The following is an 18,404-nucleotide window of genomic DNA, read 5'->3' on the forward strand; positions in this document are numbered from 1 at the left end:
ATTCTGATATTTAGAGAAAAAAAAATATTAATTTAAATAAATATGAGGCCAGTAATCCTTCTGAAGTCCTTCAGAGTAGACATGTTTTGGCAAGGTGCTGACGTTCTCCAGGGTGTCCTCCCAGATATTTCTGTTGTCCAAATGGCCATATTAAAGACACAGAAGAGGCTCGGTGAGCCAGATGCTGGGTTTATAAACCAAACAGTCGCTCCTTTTGAGACAAGACAAACACCTCCAAGTTTTAGGGAAATTATTGGGGCTTTTGTATTTTTTCTCCATATCAGTTTTATTTCCATCCCTAGATGCAGGCTGAGTTTTCTGTGTAGTGGATGGAATGTGGACTTACTGTGTTGTGAAGCATCAGCCTTCTCCACGTTCTGTTTTTGGAACTACATTAGTAAATTACTCGGGCAAGTGGAAAATGTGACTAGAACAACAGCAAATTTTGGGAAGACACATTAGGAAAAGTATGTATTAATCGTAGACTTCATAATTTTCAGGGGAATAAATAAAAGGAAGTGCTTACAGGACCAATGGATGCATATATTTGAGAAAGCCCCCCCGCCCCCCCCCCTCCCGGTCACCACAGTCTTCAGTAGGAAATGGAGAAAGGTGTGTTTGTTGAGGGTCAGAACTGGGGTGAATTGAGTGAATACCTACATATTACATGTGCTAGTAAACCAGATTTCGTTATTTTAGTTTTTGAGAGAGAGAGAGGGAAGGCACCTTGGCTAAGGGGGCAGAGGGGAGAGAATCTTAAGCAGGCACCACACCCAGAGTAGAACCTCCCATGGGGCTTAATTTCATGACCCTGAGATCATGACCTGAGCCAAAATCAAGAGTTAGATGCTTGGGGCGCCCGGGTGGCTCAGTGATTGAGCATCTGCGTTTGGCCCAGGTCATGACCCCGGGGTCCCGGGATCGAGTCCCACATCGGGCTCCATGCATGGAGCCTGCTTCTCCCTCTGCCTGTGTCTCTGCCTCGCTCTCTGTGTGTCTCATGAATAAATAAATAAAATTAAGAAAAAAATAAAGTTACACGCTCAAACAATTGAGCCATCCAGGCGTGCCCAGATCTCGTTATTTTAATAAATACCCCTCTTCTGTTGTGAAGAAATTGCCTAAAAGAACAATGATTACATATCTTCCAGCAAGATATCGTTTGAATCCGTTCAAGATGAATTTGAATCTGTCCACAGATTCAAATTTAAGTCTTCAAGTAACTACTACATTAGCCAGTTAAAATTCATAGAGTTTCACGTATTAGGGACCTTTATGAAGTAGGAGGTGTTTGCTGTAGTAGAAGGGAGCACGGTTTAAATTGTCCCTGGTCATAAGGATTTTAAATATGGATAATTGGATTGCATTTTTTAAAAGCATAAGTTTTCTTGATATCCTAGTATATCTCTGGCATTAGCTATTATTATGCACAAGGTTGAAAATTATAACTGACTTCTAGATGGCTTATCGGTTCATTTTTGGGAGGTTTTTATGATTATTTTAGTCTTCAGCTGAGCTATTGCTAAAGCCCCGTGACAGTTGGATCCTGTCTGGTCCCTAAGTGAAGTGATGGTGACTTTAAAAAAAAAAAAAAAAGGACTTTGTACATAGACCATTTGATGGCCTTAGAGATGTCAAATATTTGTGAATTGTTATTTAGAAATTACTTGCAGGTTAAAAAATTGGAGGGGATAATTAGAAATAATACGTTGAGGTGCCTGAGAGGCTCAGTAGGTTAAACATCTGCCTTTGGCTAAGGTCATGGTTCCGGGGTCCTGGGATTGAGCCTCGCATCGGGTGCCCTGTTCAGCTGGGGAGCCTACTTCTCCTTCTCCCTCTGCCCCTCTCGTGCTTTCTCCTTCTCCCAAATAAGTAAAATCCTTAAAACATTAGAAATAACATGCTGATCTTTTTTTTTTATTAACAACTCTGTTGAGATTCAGTTTATATACTATGAAATTCCTCATCATTTTCAAATAAAGGGGAAATACGGACAGGTGTCAAGTCCCTTCCCTCTATATTAAAGCATTTGAAACAGCAAAACTTATGTTTTCGCTAATAAAATGATATTTTTTGATAATAATGGGATGATCTTTCAGCCTGTTTAAATCTGTAAGCAAGCAAGGGGGGGAGAAAATTTAGAAAAATTTTCTAAATTCCCTGAGGGGACCAGGGAAGATGTAGCAGTTCCCTGTGTTGGAGAAATGGAAATGTCAGAGGATAAACACATGCTGAAACGTGCTGTCCAGTTGGCAGAGTTGTAAAATACTCAAAAACTCCGTTGTGACCTAAGCAGTGACCAGGTTAAAAAGAATTCCTAGAAAAACATCTTTTCAGGTTGTAGGTCGAGGAGACCCTGATGAGAATTGTTTTGATTTCATGATAAATCTTAGTTTTCCCTTTTAGAGCTGATTCCTTTGAACTTTTGTCTGTGAAATGTAGTGTAGGTCCAGAAAAAGTCGTGAAACCCAAGAATAGCATAGCCAGTAGGATGAAGCCAGCACCCGTGTAACTACCGCGTGGGTGAAGAAATAGAACCTTGTCACCTCTTGGGATCACTGGGTAGTTCCCTTCCCCCACTCCAGCGCTCCCGTCGTGGTTAGGTTAAGCCTCTCTTCCCCCACCCTGTCGATATATATGTTACGTATCAGTGAATAAAACAGCTTATGGATGGGTCCCTAACCATTAAAGTTCAATTTTCTCTGTCTTGTAAAATCACATTCTTTTTGACTCAACATCAGGTTTGTAAGACCCATCCATGCGGGAACATGCAGTACATTTTGTGTATTTTCGTTGGAATATATACAATTATATGAACACAATACAAATACGTGTCCATTGTATGGTTTGTGGGCATTTGGGTTTTCACCAGATTTCTTACTGCTGCTTATTACATAGTTTTGGACGTTAGGGTCTATTAAACCTGAAACACGTGGGCGCGGGTTTCTCAGTGTGATGCCTCCACCCACAGCCTCAGTGTAAGACTTGTCAGTGATGCAAGATTGTCTGGTCCCACCCCGCGGACACGGTGGGACAGACCCCAGAACGGGGCAGGCGCAGGCCCAAATCCATTTGCATCACTCATGAGCTGGTTCATCGTAGGGAAGTAGCGAATCTTTCAGAGCTTCAGTTTTCCCCTCTGCAAAGCAAGGACGATCACATTTTTGGTAAAGATTTAAAAGCCGTCGGTGCACGAGGACGATCTGCAGGGCCACGCTCCCGGGGCGGGCGCACGTCAGCCGTGTTAGGGGGATTACCGTGGTGGAGTGGGGCCGTGCTCGTGCCTCCGTAGCTTTCATGCCTTTTACTTTTGTGCTCCCTGCAGGAACGATTCCAGGTGAAGAATCCTCCCCATACGTACATTCAGAAGCTCAAAGGCTACCTGGATCCAGCTGTAACCAGGAAGGTGAGATGGGTTTGTTTTCATGCTTTGTGGTCACTTCCTCAGCAGCGTGTAGGATCCTTCTGCATTAGAGGGACCTTCCTTCGTCTGCCCTGTGGCCTCCGCTGGAGCCTCCAGGAAACCCGTCTCGGGAGACAGACACCATGAGAAAACGGAGGAGAAAGCCAGTCCTGCTCGTGCGAGGACGTGTTTAAAAGTGCTTTCCCGGGAGGGGAGTCCCGTAGCTCTGGTGGCCGGTGCGTCACTGCCGTTCCCGATGACGCAGGGCAGTGAGTCCGGTCCGGAGGTGTTCGGGCCCCTGGAGAAGCAGCCGTAGCAAAGGGAGTACTTGTCTTCGTGCCTCGGTGCGTTTCCGGAGGCCTTGAACGATCACGGGGGCTTTGTCATCCCGGCTATGCCCCCCCCTCCCCCCGTCCTGCGTTGGTGCCACAGCAGCTTCCCCGGCCAGCCCTGCCCCTGGCCCCGCGGAGGTGAGCAGAGGAGCTGATTCCGCTCCCAGCCGGCTCCCCTCTTGCCCAACAAGCCGTGCTTTGTGCAGCCACACAACTGGCTCGAGCCACTGCCCTGTGGTAGAGCGTGCAGCCGGCACGGCCGTGGGCGGGAGGGGTCCTGCGACGTCGCCGGCTGTCCTGGCTCGGGGCTCGGGGCCCGGGGCCGACCTTCCGTGGCAACAATGCCCGGCGCTGAGCCCCGCCCCCCTTGTCTCCGTGTGTGACTCGCGAGGGACAAATGCACATTTCTCGCATTTCCCACTGTCTCCGGGGCTCTTGTAGCAGTCTACGGATCTTCAGCTCCTGCTTCTACCCTAAATACCCCCCATCCCGACTCACCGCCCCTTCCAACAAAGACCAAGCGAACGAGAACAGCTGTCACTTCCCTTTGGACGTTCCCCGGCCTTTCGTCCTGTGCTTAGCAAGAGACCCACGGAAGAAATACGACCCGGGGTGACGAGACTCGACGGTGGGCTCTGCTGCCGGCCGCAGCCGTATGTGACTGGCCTGCGGCGTGGCCTCCTCTTCTAAGAATGTACCTGGACTCTAAGGACCCGAACCCCCCCCCCCCTCGGCTCCCTTATGATTCTTGTCTTGCAAGAGCTCCACTTGGGCCTCCAGGTGAGGCAGCCGCTTCATTCTTGCCTCTTCCTCGTCTCCTTCCCCAAGGATAGAGCAGCTCTCAATTCCAGCCGATCATCGAGGGTTAGACGAAGGCGCCTCCACCCCCAGCACGACCCAGAAAAAACCCAGGAGGTGTTTGGGGCTGGTTTTTTTGTTTTTGTTTTGTTTTTTTTTTTTTTGAAGGAACAGCAAGATTCTACTTGAGAAATACTTTCAGAAATCCTCCAGCCTGTAGGCCGTCGGGCTGGGTGGCTCGGACGCAGCCTTCGGCCGCCTGTCCGGGCCTGCGTGAGGCACGAGGGTCGCTGTTGTGCCCAGAGCGGGTGCCCTCGTCACGCGCGGTGCCGTCCACCCTCCGCGAGGCCCGTGTTCGTCAGACTCTAGGGGAGAATAAGAAACCCCTGAGAATGCTTCAGCTGCATCCCCGCTCCCTCCTGGCACAGGGTCAGCTCTCTTCTGGGACGGTCGCTCCTCACGCAAGCTGCTTCGTCCTGCTCCGTCGCAAACGCGCTGTCAAGGACGGAGACGAGCGTGTGTCTGACTTTCCGTCCTGAGATCGCAGCCCGACGCCGTGTGCTCACCTGGGCGGCTGGGTTTGGTCTGTGCCTCGCCTTCGAGACCATGATTCCTCTGAGGAAAAGGGGAACGGATATCGGACCAACCGGCCCCGCTTTACTAAGATTTCTGCCAGGAGCTGGCAGTGGGAATGGCCGGTTCCACGTCATCGTCGCGCTTAAAGCCCAGGGCAAGGAGGTTTCGCTTGGAACACAGCATGGCCTGCAGTTGGGGTTGAGCTGGGTTGTCCGGCGCTCCCCGACCCGGTGGGGCCCGCTGCCCCTGCAGGCCGCGGTTCTCCTGCACAGCAGGCCTGGCGCTTGGCTGGCCCGGGGGCGCGGAGGCGGGGGCGCCAAGGGGGTCCCCGGCCCTAGACCCCGCCGGCGCGGGCTGGTCCCCGAGCGGTCGCAGCTCCGGGGCGAGGGCCGCGGCACCTGTCACCCTGGGCTGCAGGAGTGCGGTCCCGCCCCGCCTGCCCGGGCACCGCCACCCGCTCCTGGCATCCCTGCCGGGTACAGGCCGTGCCGATGAGCCCCTCGTTCCGACACACGCACCTCCGTCCTCCCGCGGCTCTGCCTTCACGCCCCGTGGCGTCCTTGGTGCTCGGCCGCTGCCTGTGGCTCGTGACGATCTCTCCCTGAGGACCCCGAAGGCCGCCCGGAGCCAGCCTCAGCCGTGCACGAGGCGCAGAGTCCCAAGGCCGCGGTCCGGGACTTGTATACAGGCTGCATCGATCTCTTCTCAAAAGGCAGGGCCCATCAAATGTCCCACCTCCACGGTGGCCTAAACCTCCGGTCACTGTACATGGATGCTTCTGGAGTGAGCTGTGTTCCTAGGAACCAATGTACGTCGTGACCCAGCGAGGTGTGGGGATCGTTTAAAGCTGAGAGGATAGAGAAGCGCACGTTTACTATCAGAGGGGGACTCCTTGAAGAAAGAAAGGCCTGAGGGAGTTCTGGATGGGTGGTTGGGATTTCGATGGGCCAGGGAATGAGGAAGGCCATCCCCAAAGTAGCAGGGACCTTCCAAATGAGGGCTCATGGGCAGAGATGACTCTGAATGCTTTTCTTTTTTAAGATTTTATTTATTTATTCATGAGAGACACAGGCAGAGGGAGAAGTAGGCTCCCTGCAGGGAGCCCAACGTGGGACTCGATCCCGGGCCCCCAGGATCACGCCCTGGGCTGAAGGAGGTGCTAAACCGCTGAGCCACCCGGGCTGCCCTAAATGCTTATTTTTGGGAAACATTAGGATCTGCAGAAAATAATTCACATGGCATTCCTGGGACAGCTACCTTAGGAAGGCCAGCTTGCCAGGGTGGCTTTTGGATGACGGCTGGGAACTTGCATTTCAGGAGAGCTCATAGCTTTCCCCGTAAGAATGATTCATCGTGCCAACAATAAGGTTTGCGCTGGATGCCTTTCTTTCTTTCAAGGAGTCTGGACTCATCTGTGCGAGGCAGAGAATGCCCAAGGGACCAGGCCCCAGTAAAGACCCTAGACACTGAGTCCCTGATGAGCTTCCCTGGTGGACAGCGTGTCACGGGTGCTATCATTTGCGCCGCCTCTGGGGGAAGACTGTGGAAGATTGTGTCTGGTTTCTTCTGGACTCCACCCCATGCACCTTTCCCTCTGTGCCTTGTATCTTTGTGCTTCCCCCTCCATGCAGAGTCCTAGGAGCAAGTCTTAGCAAATCATTGAAACAGACGGTGGGTGGGGGGGGGTCTTTGGGGCTCCAACACATAGGTATAATGATGAATATTGTTGTAGGGCAGGGAGGAATAATTTGCTTGCTCAAAGACACCTAGTACCTGAAATAAGAAATTTTCCCTAGTCCTTTCGCATAAGATGATTTTCATCATGAGAACAAGGTGTGTGCTTTGCAAAAAGAAACGTGAGAGAAGCTCGCTTTAAAAGCAGAGATTAAAAAAAATAAACAAGCAGAGATATTTTCATATTGTGTTGACCTTATTACAAACGGCAGTTGTGGCAGTTGATAAAATACGTTTTGTGAGACTCTGTGTTCTTGAATTACAGAAATTCAGACGGCGTGTTCAAGAATCCACACAAGTGCTAAGAGAACTGGAAATTTCTTTAAGAACCAACCATATTGGGTAAGTGTGCCCATTTAACGTTTCAGCTTTTAAGGCTTTTGGACGCTTGACGAAGTAACTGAATCCTGTGCAAAGATTGGAGCTTCCTTGCTGATCACTGTAAGTTAGATGGGTGGACCCTTTGTGAGTCCTTGCATTGCTCACTGTCTAAGAATCAGTAGAAGCAGAACAGTCTTTGATTTGCGCCATTTATAACAATCTGAAAATTCTCTGCTTCGATGCAGCAGCGGTTGTGCTTGGGTCTCTTGTGTGCGCAACAATTCCTGGCGAATCAGGAGCTCCCAACAAGTAGCCGAGATCCTGGGATCCTGTGATCCTGGAGGATCTCCGAACCGTCTCTGCAGTTGTCCGAGCTGCCGGTTGAAGCTGCTTCATTGACCTCTGGTCAGCTCCGGAGGGGGAGAGAAGCTGGAGTGAGGTCACCCTACACCCCTCATTGCACTTCGTTGCTCTGAGTCTGTCCCGTGCAAACCCGCTCCAGAAAGTAAAGTCTGGGGAATCTCAGCGCTAAGGCTTTGTAGGAGTTTTCTGTGTGGCTTAGTCTCCAGCAAGTACAACTTGATTACATTCGCCCTTACTCGTAGAATGGCACAATTGTCCGGTACCTCAGAGTGAGGTGATGGAAGGATACTGGGCATCCTATTGTGTAGCTTTAGTTCTTCCTAAATCACCTATTGAACATCCAGCAGGTTATTTAGAGCCTTTGCATTTTGATTCTTGAATTTAACACCAAGAAGACAATAGACTTTAGATCTTTCTCTTGCGACATCCCTTGCAGGTCTATTGGAAATGGAGTTCTGCATGTATGTCACATCATAGTTTTATAGAGTATTTTGTAAAAACACTGCATAAATAAGTTTACTTCGACTTCACACTGGGTTAGGTATAAGCCAACAAAATGGTTAATTTCTGCAGTTACTTCAGAATAAGTTTTTTTTTTTTTTTCAATTGTGGATATGCAAGGCCAATTTATACATGATAAGCTTGGGTGAGAATGTTCACTTCCTAAAGGATAAATTTGTGCATTTGTCACCTTGAGAATATAGTGTTTGGAAAATAACTAATTTCTGAAGTTGATAGTCATTTCCTCTGGGAAAATGAGCCGTCAAATGGCACATCACAGAATCATGATTTGAAAACTGGAAGAGAAATTAAGGATTACCTAGTTCCTCATTTTATAAGTGAAAAGCATTCAGGACCAGAGAAGGTGAGTGACTCCTGCAGAGCCTACAGCTGTACAGCCAGGTGCTGTGGTTCAAAATGTTATTTTTTTTTCTTACATAGTTTAATCTGGCAGCTCTTTCTCTGGAAGGAAGTAAGGTAATCAGAGCTCTGGCATCACAGCAGTGAGGTTTGTCTATTGGGGGTGAAGGTGGTGGTGATTTAATTCAGTTGGGCATCCCAGTGTAGGAAATTGAAATATTTCCCAAAACTTGCGGACGAGGAGCTGGATTCCATTTGGTAAGGGCCAACCCCATCCTGTTGGCACTTCTTCTTGGCCGACAGTGGTAGAATGAGCCGCGGCCAGGGTTTCTGCAGGCCGTCCGGGGGCATCTCTGCCAGCATCGTGGAATAGCGTGAAAATGACCATCAAATACCAGAGCAAGACCTTTGCCCCCCATGCAGCACTGATGACTAGAGGGGCCCTGGTTGGGCCGGAGCCGGTGCAAACCTGTAAGCGATCGAGCGGCCTGCTCTTTAGGAGACTGTGGGCGTGTTGAAAGATTCTTGTATTTCTTTCATCTTTAGCGTCTGAAGTTTGCCTTTGTCTCCCACCACCTGTGTGTGAGACTCGGAGAGCTTTGGCTTTGGCGGCAGAAACATTCATGGGGCCATCGTCTGGTTGTATACGGCCATTTGCTGGCGTGGCCTTCTGTGGAATGAAACCGCATACCAGGGTTTTGACCTGTATTGACTGTCCTGAAAACCCAAGCCCGGGCTGGACGTTAACTCTTATGGAAACTAATTCACTTGACCTCATTTGCCTGGGAAATCTTCTGAATAATGTGAAAATAATCATTTGCCACAGTGAGGAATTCTTGGAATGCAATTTGCTACGTAAGCGATTCCTCTATTTTATTGTACTTTGTTGAGGTGCCGTAATAGAATGGCAATTGGGTGCCCATCTGATTTATGGAGGGCGAGCGATCTGGGTTCAGGTTTTCGCCATGCCCTTGATTAGTCATTAAATAAGTCACTTAGATAAGTTACGTACATTCTTTGTATTTGCTTATCATGTGACCTAAGTTAACTTGTCATCTACAAACGAAGATAATAATTACCAATAGGAATGTTGTAAGGTTAAGTGAGATAACTTACAAAAGACCTACTATAGAGTCTAATTACTCAAAGTATGATAACTATTGTTGTTAGGCTCATTGAAAATAATATTTAATAAGTTGGTAATATCCTGTATCTCTAAGGAATCCCATAGGAGATTGGAGATTGTTACTTTCTCTGTCTGAATTGGCCCTGACACCTAGGAGATTGTGATTCCCAGAAATTAAAAGGAAGAATCACATTTAAAATCCATTTGTCCTGAAAAAAGTTATTTTTGGCACACGCTTGTGTTTTAAGCTTAAAGTCTGGGGCTTTGCTGAGATAACATTCCAAGCTACAGCTTTGTCGAGCAGAGGGTTTGTTCTGAGTTACGATATAAGCCTAAAACTCTATAAATGGAGCAATCTTCTGAGAAAGAAAATTAATTTTCTTTGAGCCAAATTGAAATAAGAATTGGGCTAGAAATAATCTTATTCACTTCCTCTTAGGAACTATAATAATAGAGAAGAATTAGAGGATGACTTACCCAAGCCCTTGAAATGACTTGAAATACCCTTGACTGTGAGAACACGCTGGCTGTGTGGTGTGTCGGATGTCAAGGTGCTCAGACTCAAGAGGGTGGGGATGGGGGCGGCTGGATAGCTTGATGGGCTTTAGGCCGTGGCTCCGAGGCGTGGGTTATCTTTCTCTGCAGGTGCTTTATTTTAATAAAAGTCCCCATTATGATAGAAAATTGCTTTTCATTGCAAGTGCGAGAACGTAGAAGTTCTGAAGGATGCTCATTTTACTTTCTCTCCTTGGAGCTGAGAGGATGGGCCTGAGGTTGTGGGAGGGGTGTGCCAGGGGGCAGAGAGAAGGTTTGCACCAAAGGGAAGGAGCCCAGGAACTCTCAGGGAAATCTTCCCTCCTGTGCTTTCCGGCGTCTTGGTGAACTAGTTCTGTGGGGCCAGGCCAGGAAAAAAAAAAAAAAAGTAAGGCTGGTTTTAACAGGCGTGCAGCATGTATGTGTGTGTGGGGGGGTGTATCGAGCTACCCTAGGATTAATTCACTCTTAGATCTCGATTCTTTGAAATCCTCAAGATTATGATCTTGTCATTTATTAAACATGTTCATTGTGTTATTTATTTATTAGAAAAATCTTTTTATTGCTGTCCTTTACCTCTGAGTCCCTGTTTTATAGAGTAGGCGACTGAGAGTCCCCCGTTATTCTCTTGTTCTCCGCATAACAGAGAAGCGCTGAGATTTGAACCAAGAAAGATAATGTTCAGATGTTACCTAAACCAGATGGGACTAATTTTTTTTTTTTTTATTATTTCAGGACTCCTTTACTTTCTTAAATGATTTCGAACCCTAATATATGCTGTTGTTTACATGGGTTTTTTTCCTCTTTCAATGTTTACTGTATTAGAGATTTAAACGGAGAAATTTTAACTTTGCTCATTCAATAAAATCTAGTATTTATTTTAAAGTAAATAATAAAAATACATAAACTAATAAAATCTAGTATTTATTTTAAAGTAAATAATAAAAATACAGAAACACAAAATAATAAAATCTAGTATTTATTTATTTTTTTTTTATTTTATTTTATTTTTTTAGTATTTATTTTAAAGTAAATAATAAAAATACATAAACACAAAATAATAAGCGTAGGGCAGGCAACATATTTTTTGGCAAAATAACTATTTTCCAAAGCAGAAAGAAAAAATTAGGGGCAATAGTGGCATTGATTTACATTTTTACAAATCTCTTTAATATCTCGAAGGCAGCTGGATTCTGGTTCTTTGTCTGCATCTGGTTTGTTGTAAGATGTTGTGTATGTGTGTGAAGATGTATATGGAGAAAACCTGGCCTGACACACACACACGCACTTGAAAAAAGCACCTTTAAGTGACCTTTTCACATTATTGTGGATATTCGTCTGGTAGTGCACCATCCCTCAAGCAGTGGTAATTTCTTAGGGTTCCTTGCAGTGTGGGATCTGAAACCCCATCAATGAACCTTTGTACTTTGTTCAAGTAAGATTCACTGTGCCATTTTGAAAGTTGAATAGGTCTTTCTGCCTGTGCATAATTTTGGGTATAACTTCATGAATTGGTCGTTTGGAAAATATTGTTTCACGGAGTTATTCTGACCTTCTGAAAATCGAGACATTTTATTCAACAATATAAAAACATTCACATTCGTTAATTGTTCCCAGTATCGTCTGAGCATATACTTGAAGTGTCGGGAAGTTGTCAAGCTTGTGGTGGTGAATACAGGTGTCCCCAAATTTTTATTTTTGGGGTTGAAGCCTCAGATTTTATCATGAACAACAAGTGCTGTCAGTTGATTTCCTCGAAGTGACAGGCCCGCTTCATTCACTTTTGAGACACTGTCTGCCACGCACCCGGGACAGGGTCCCCGCAGGCGCTCGTCGCTGGACATTTCATGTAAAAACCAACTGGGTCAGTTTGCGACTCAGACAACCGCACAGGCGCTTTCCCTGGAGACGCCGTGGCCCAGGGCAGCTGAGCGCCTTGTGTGCGCTCTCCGTTCTGCCTCAGGGAAAATCAGAAAAAGGGAAACTCAAGGGACGAGCTTTAATAAAATGCACAGTTTCCGCTGCTTCGCTGAGTCCCATTGCGGGCCCAGCCCTCGGCGCCTTCACAGTGGGGCGAGGACGCGGTGGCTGAGGACACGGGGCGGGGGGGGGGGGTGGAGGACACGGCGGGGGGAAGGACACGATGGGGGAGGACACGGGGGGGCGAGGACATGGGGGGGGCAAGGACACGGCAGGGGAGGACATGGGGGCGAGGACATGGGGGGGGAGGACACGGGGGGGTGAGGACATGGGGGGCTGCTGGGCCTGGCAGCCGCGCTTGCTGCCGTCGGTGCAGCCCGGCCATGGAGGCCGCTGCTCTCCGAGGGTCTCATGGAAGTAACGGGCTGACCCTGCGCGAGGGCTCGGGCCCCAGTGCTGTGCGCCGGCCGGGGGGGCGGGGGGCGGCCTGCTTGTCCCGGGGCTCCGGCCACTGGTGCTGACGCCCGGTGTTGGGGACACCCCTCTGGCACCAGAGCCGCACGGGGAATCCCGCCTCATCCCTCTGCCTCATGGTCTGGGGTCTGCTGTGTTTGATGCTAGAGATGTGGAGCCACAAAGACCCCCGGACACTTCATTTTCTAGGTCAGAACAGTGAGGCGTTAAATGGGCGGCGGGCGTAGTCCCCCGTGGTGGGCTTTTATCTCCCTGTCTCCTAAGTCACCCAGCGGGGTGTGGGCCCCGTCAAAGCCCAGAGAGGATCTCGCGGCCTGGAAAAGAGGTGAGCCTGCGAAGCTGCACGTCTCCGAGAAGCCGAGTTCCGCTCCAGCCGACCCGTTAGCAACTGCGCAGCGCGTCTGCTCTTCGCTCTGAAAATTCGTCTTTCAGGGGCGCCTGGGGGCCCAGCGGGTTAAGGTCGGCCTTTGGCTCACCTCACGATCTCAGGGTCCTGGGGTCGAGCCCCGAGTCGGGCTCCCTGCTCAGGGGGAGTCGGCTGCTCCCTCTCCCTCTGCCCTCCCCCCACTATGTTTTCTCTCTCTCTGCAATAAATAACATCATTAAGAAAATAGCAAAAGAAAATTGTTTCTAAGGCATTTGCACTCAAAGTCAACAAGTGGGAGTGAGGGAATGGCACTGAATTGAAGAAAATCTAATAATAGTCCTTATCCTTAAATCAAAGTCTATGCATATTAGTGTTTTAGGTCAAGAGAATTGTGCCTCTGGCTGTGCTTGGCTCTTTCCCTCCTCTCTCTCTCTCTTTTAAATTTTCTTTCTATCTATCTATCTATCTATCTATCTATCTATCTATCTATCTATCTATTTATTTATTGTTTTTAAAGATTTATTTATTTATTTATTCGTGATAGAGAAAGGCAGAGACACAGGAGGAGGGAGAAGCAGGCTCCATGCTGGGAGCCTGACGTGGGACTCGATCCCGGGACTCCAGGATCACGCCCTAGGCCAAAGGCAGGCGCTAAACTGCTGAGCCACCCAGGGAATCCCCCCTTTTTAATTTTTTAAAAATTTTTTTTCTTTTAAATTTTCGTATCTGTTTGTCATTTGCCTCCTATCTACTTCGCGGCTAAACTCCCTGAGCGAGAGGTGCTGGTGATTGGGACAGTGACAGGTCCCCGCGTGTCCCGGAGCATCTCTGCCGTTTAGAGGCTGTGCGTCTGGAGAAACAACCAGAAGGCGCTGCGGCGGCGGTGGTGGCTGTCCACTCCTGCACTGGAGTATTTTTATGAGCCATTGAGGTAGAAAATGTGCAACTGAGACTGCTCTGAGGAATCTGGAGCGCAGGGCGACTTTCGTTCTAGAATGAAGACGTCCAGCGTAGCCCGGGGTCCTCCTGCACCCCTGCCCGAGGCCCGCGTCCCCTGCAGCTGGAGCCCGGGGCCGGTGGATGGAGAAGCCGCACAGAAGCCCAGAGGCAGCCCCTGCAGAGCAGCTAGTCCGTGAATTTCCCTAGTGAGCACCAGCCTTTCTTTAGGGAAAGAAAATTTATTGATTTTTTTTTTTTTTTTTTTTACTATTTCTAGGCTTCTAATTATTAGCACTTAAAAATGTCCAGTGCCTCATGAGATGTAGTTACATAGAGAGAGCAGTGAAGATAATGAACTGCAAATACCCCAGGCAGATGCCAGGAAATGGTGCACATGGTGGTTCTGAAGGGAAGAAGCTTCAGCAGAACCGGCGTCGCGCCCCTGGTTGCCGTCCATTCTTACAAGGCCCGACCGACGGGTGATGCTTTTACTTGCCCTCTGGGTCTCTCTTAAATTAAATGTTATTTGCTTCCCTGTGGCTGTGTTTGGTGCATAGTTTATGACGACCTGCCTGAGGCACTTGGGGGAAAATCAGGGATGAGCTGTCCAGGGCTCCTGCCTCGCTGCCTGCAGGGACTAGGGGACTACCTGCCGAGAAGATTAAAAAAAAGAAGAGAGGGATCCCTGGGTGGCGCAGCGGTTTAGCGCCTGCCTTTGGCCCAGGGCGCGATCCTGGAGACCCGGGATCGAATCCCACGTCAGGCTCCCGGTGCATGGAGCCTGCTTCTCCCTCTGCCTGTGTCTCTGCCCCTCTCTCTCTCTCTCTCTCTCTCTCTCTCTCTCTCTCTCTCTGTGACTATCATAAATAAATAAAAAATAAAAAAATAAAAAGTAAAAAAAAAAGAGAAAAAAAGAGAGAGACTGTCACGAATAAATAAATAAAATCTTAAAAAATAGAAATAAAAAAAATAAAATAATAAAAAAAGAAGAGAAGAGCCCCAAACAGGATTCTAAAACAGGCATCCTACGGCCACCAGGTCTTTTTCTTCCTTTAAGACCAAGGTTTTTTAAATTCTTTTTTTTTTTTTTTTTTTTTCATTTATTTATGATAGTCACACACAGAGAGAGAGAGAGAGGCAGAGACATAGGCAGAGGGAGAAGCAGGCTCCATGCACCGGGAGCCTGACGTGGGATTCGATCCCGGGTCTCCAGGATCACGCCCTGGGCCAAAGGCAGGCGTTAAACCGCTGCGCCACCCAGGGATCCCAAGACCAAGGTTTTAAGGGATCATCCTACTGTTGTCCTCCAGCTTACGAAACTGGCTTCCAGAGTAGCTGTCCCGCGCTGCGGAGCCTGGTTTTGCTTGGTGCTTATGGAGGAAGGCAGCTAGTTTTGGGGTGCACTGGGCTGATGTACCTCAAGTTCCATTTCTGTGACGGTAGCAGAACTTTTTACTTATTACTTGTTGGAGTTTTGACCCTAGAGAAGGTTTAATCAGGTACCTAGGTTCTTTGAAGAGGATTGCTCTGGGGGAAATTGGAAGGGGGGGGTGACGGGTGTTGATCTTCCATACCTGAAGGTCGTGGGACCACTCTGCTCCATCTTTAGGAGTCTTTATGAAGTCTTGCAGGGGAAAACGAGTAGAAATTCTCCGCAAAGTGCACTCATGGCCACCACGCAAACGCGAGGTGATGCTGCTTAAGACGAATTTTTAAAAAGGGGTAACAAGCACGTGGTATGTCATGTCTTGGCTTTGCTGATGGTCTGCGGTGCCTGCAAGTTTTTAAGAGGTTTTAACATCCATGGAAAAAATTAAGCAAATCATTATCCCTATTGAATTTCCAGGAGCCCCTAAACGCTGGTTCTCGTTGGCTGGTAGCATGATTTCTGTGGCTTTAGTACGCCGGGAAAGGGTTGGATGTGGATTTGGAATCCTGCCTGGATTTCAGGGCTTATGGCGTCACGTCCCCAGCCTCCCACATTCTCTGTGCAGTCTGGGCCCCTTTAGCCACCAGGCTGGGGGTCAGTGGTGGAAAATGAACATGTAACAGGTTGCTCCTTTAGGACGCTCCGTGCAGGTTAGCTGGAGTCTCCTGAGGATAGAACGCAAGGGAGGTGCGTGGTACCTTTTGCCCCCTCTTCTTGCACATTGAAATGCTGTGGGGTTTGTTATGGTTGTTGTGTTAGTATTTGATTTAGAGATTTTGGGGTGGGGGCAGAGGGAGAGAGAGTCCTGGAGCCGACACCCCACTGACGCAGAGCTGGACCCCGGCTCCTCCCCAGGGCCCTGGGATTCAGGACGTGAGTGGGACCAAGTCAGACGCATATCTGCCGCACCACCCGGGTGCCCTGACCTGCTGTGGCTGCTCTAGTTTGCTGTCTGGGGAAGTTTCCACCAGGCGCGATGGAGTCGGGGCCTTCCTACATCACGTCCGCGCACCGGACGGAGCAGCAGCAGCGTGCACCGGGCTCCTGGGCGAGCGTGTGATGAGCCTCTGTAACAATCGTCTTTATTTTTTCACAGATGGGTCAGAGAGTTTCTGAATGAGGAAAACAGAGGTCTTGACGTTCTGGTGGAGTATCTCTCGTTTGCACAGTACGCAGTGACGTAAGTAAGACCTGGCCTGTCGGCTTCTGAATATCCACGTGGTCACGGAAGGTGCCAGGGAGCAGCTCGGTTCTGGGTGCACGGAGGGCGGACCCGGGGCAGACGTGCTCGGGCTGGGGGGCTGGCTTCCACCCCAGTAGCGGAGGGCAAATCACACAATCGCTTTTAGAAATGCTTTTTTTTTTTTTTTTTTTGAAGGTGGGAAAATCTGTTCTATTTATTTATTATTATTTTTTAAATATTTTATTTATTTATTCATGAGAGACACAGAGAGGGAGAGAGAGGCAGAGGGAAGAGCGGGCTCCATGCAGCCCGACGTGGGCCTTGATCCCGGGTCTCCAGGGTCACGCCCTGGGCCGAAGGCGCTAAACCGCTGAGCCCCCCGGGCTGCCCTAGAAATGCTTTTAAGGCAGAAGTAAAAAGGGGAGAAAAATCCCCGGCGGAGCCCTTATCCGGGGAGGGGCCCTCGCCGCCCGCTCCGTCCGCCGCCCGTGGAAGGCCCTCGCGGCGCCGAAGGCCGATGCCGCCCCGTGAGCGGAGACGGCGAGACGCACAGAGCTCGGAGCTTTCCCTCCTTGTGTATGCACCCGTCTGCGTGTGTGCCCGCGCGTGCTGCTGAGTGCAGGGGGCCGGGGGCAGATGGACGCGATGCGGCGGCGTGGGCGGGGGGAGCACACCGCCGGCTTCCCTTTATTTTGCCTTCTGTGCGTGTGTGTTGGGGGGCCTTGCCCTTCGTAAGGCGAAGGGGGAGAAGTTGCAGCGGGGCAGGAAGGAAAATCAATTTACTTAACCTTGTGTTTTGTGAATTCGTAACATTTTCCCATTTGCTAGGCTTCTGGAAGGGTTTACAACAGATGTGAAGACTGTACCTTTGGATGAGACAGTCTCTTCTCCACATTTCCTTTAGTCAGAGAACACGTAGTATCCAGATTCGCCCTCCCTCACGCACACACAGACTGAGGAAGTGATACTGCATTTTTAATTTGCCCGGAAGACGTGTTGGCCGGGGGTGGCTCTCTCCGTCTTGGATGCTCCCAACAGGCCGGAACGTGTTTGGGTGTTGCATCACCCCAAGGAAGCTCCGGGACCTGAGCAGATGTTGGCCTCGGCACTCCCTGGCTCCTCCCTGCGGGCGTGCAAACCGGAGGTCTAACACACTGGCCTGGCCCGGGCGGTCCAGGTTTGCTCACTCCCGAATCTGACGTGGGTTAGAGTGTGAGCACCCACGGACAAGTCCTCTTTCTAATAGGTGGTCCTCTGAGACCGTCCTGGTGTTCACGGCATTTTCTTCCAAAGGTCGTTTCTAATCTGTGTCCCGTGTGTCAGGAACCGCCCCCCTCCGCGCCCTCCGTGCTCCCCACCAAGCGCAGTGATGGGCCCTGGACCCGCTGCGGAGCTTAGGACCTGGAGTAGCTGAGGAGCTCCGGCTGGGGAAGGACGGCCTGGGCTTGCTGTGTAGGGAACGTTGGCCACGATTAGCCTTTTACCTGCATCACCGGGGAGCCGGGGAGCCCGTGTGCGCGGTTCCCACGCGTGTCCGCACCTGAGACCGTGGGGAGGGGAGGCACCGCGTGAGAGCGAGCCAGCAGCCGATCAGAACGCAGAGCTTTGGTTTCCCGCTCTGCTCCTTTATTTTTTACTTTTCTTAAAGCATTACCTTTACGTTCTCCGCTTATCAGTTTCGGTTTTGTTTTGCTGTATTTAGATAAATCATGCAGAGAGCCTAATTCATGTTCTTTCTTGAAACGAATGGGCTAAAACTCCTTGCTGATCATTGGCTTGGGGCACTTCCCCACGCAGGCGCAGGCTGCGGAGCCTCCGCCCGGACACAATTGCCAGACCCATTCACTGACTGACGACCCATTAGGGGCCGCCCCCTGGGTTAGTACTTAGTAGGACGGCGCTGCCTGGCTTACAGATGACGGTTCTAGCAAAACATTTTATTTTGGTGATGCTGCCCTTACACAAAGTCATACCCTCTATTCCCAATATGTATCGTTAGGGTCTCCTCTGCGAGAGCCACCCGATAGCCACCCAATCTCCCGTA

The 18,404-nt window shown here is 49.5% G+C and overlaps 1 protein-coding gene across 12 annotated transcripts in view; it reads left to right on the top strand.

Annotated features, from left to right (window-relative positions):
- The window catches only part of FMNL2 (formin like 2), a 262,254-nt gene that overhangs the window by 159,057 nt on the left and 84,793 nt on the right, over positions 1–18,404 (top strand). For all 12 annotated transcript variants that reach the window (XM_077861747.1, XM_077861745.1, XM_077861750.1 and 9 more), the window contains exons 3-5: positions 3,326–3,406; positions 7,109–7,185; positions 16,274–16,357. In XM_077861747.1, coding sequence (XP_077717873.1) covers positions 3,326–3,406; positions 7,109–7,185; positions 16,274–16,357 — 242 coding nt within the window. The remainder of the gene's footprint in view (positions 1–3,325; positions 3,407–7,108; positions 7,186–16,273; positions 16,358–18,404) is intronic.

This window comes from Canis aureus, chromosome 20, assembly GCF_053574225.1.
Source record: "Canis aureus isolate CA01 chromosome 20, VMU_Caureus_v.1.0, whole genome shotgun sequence".
Taxonomy (NCBI): Eukaryota; Metazoa; Chordata; class Mammalia; order Carnivora; family Canidae; genus Canis; species Canis aureus.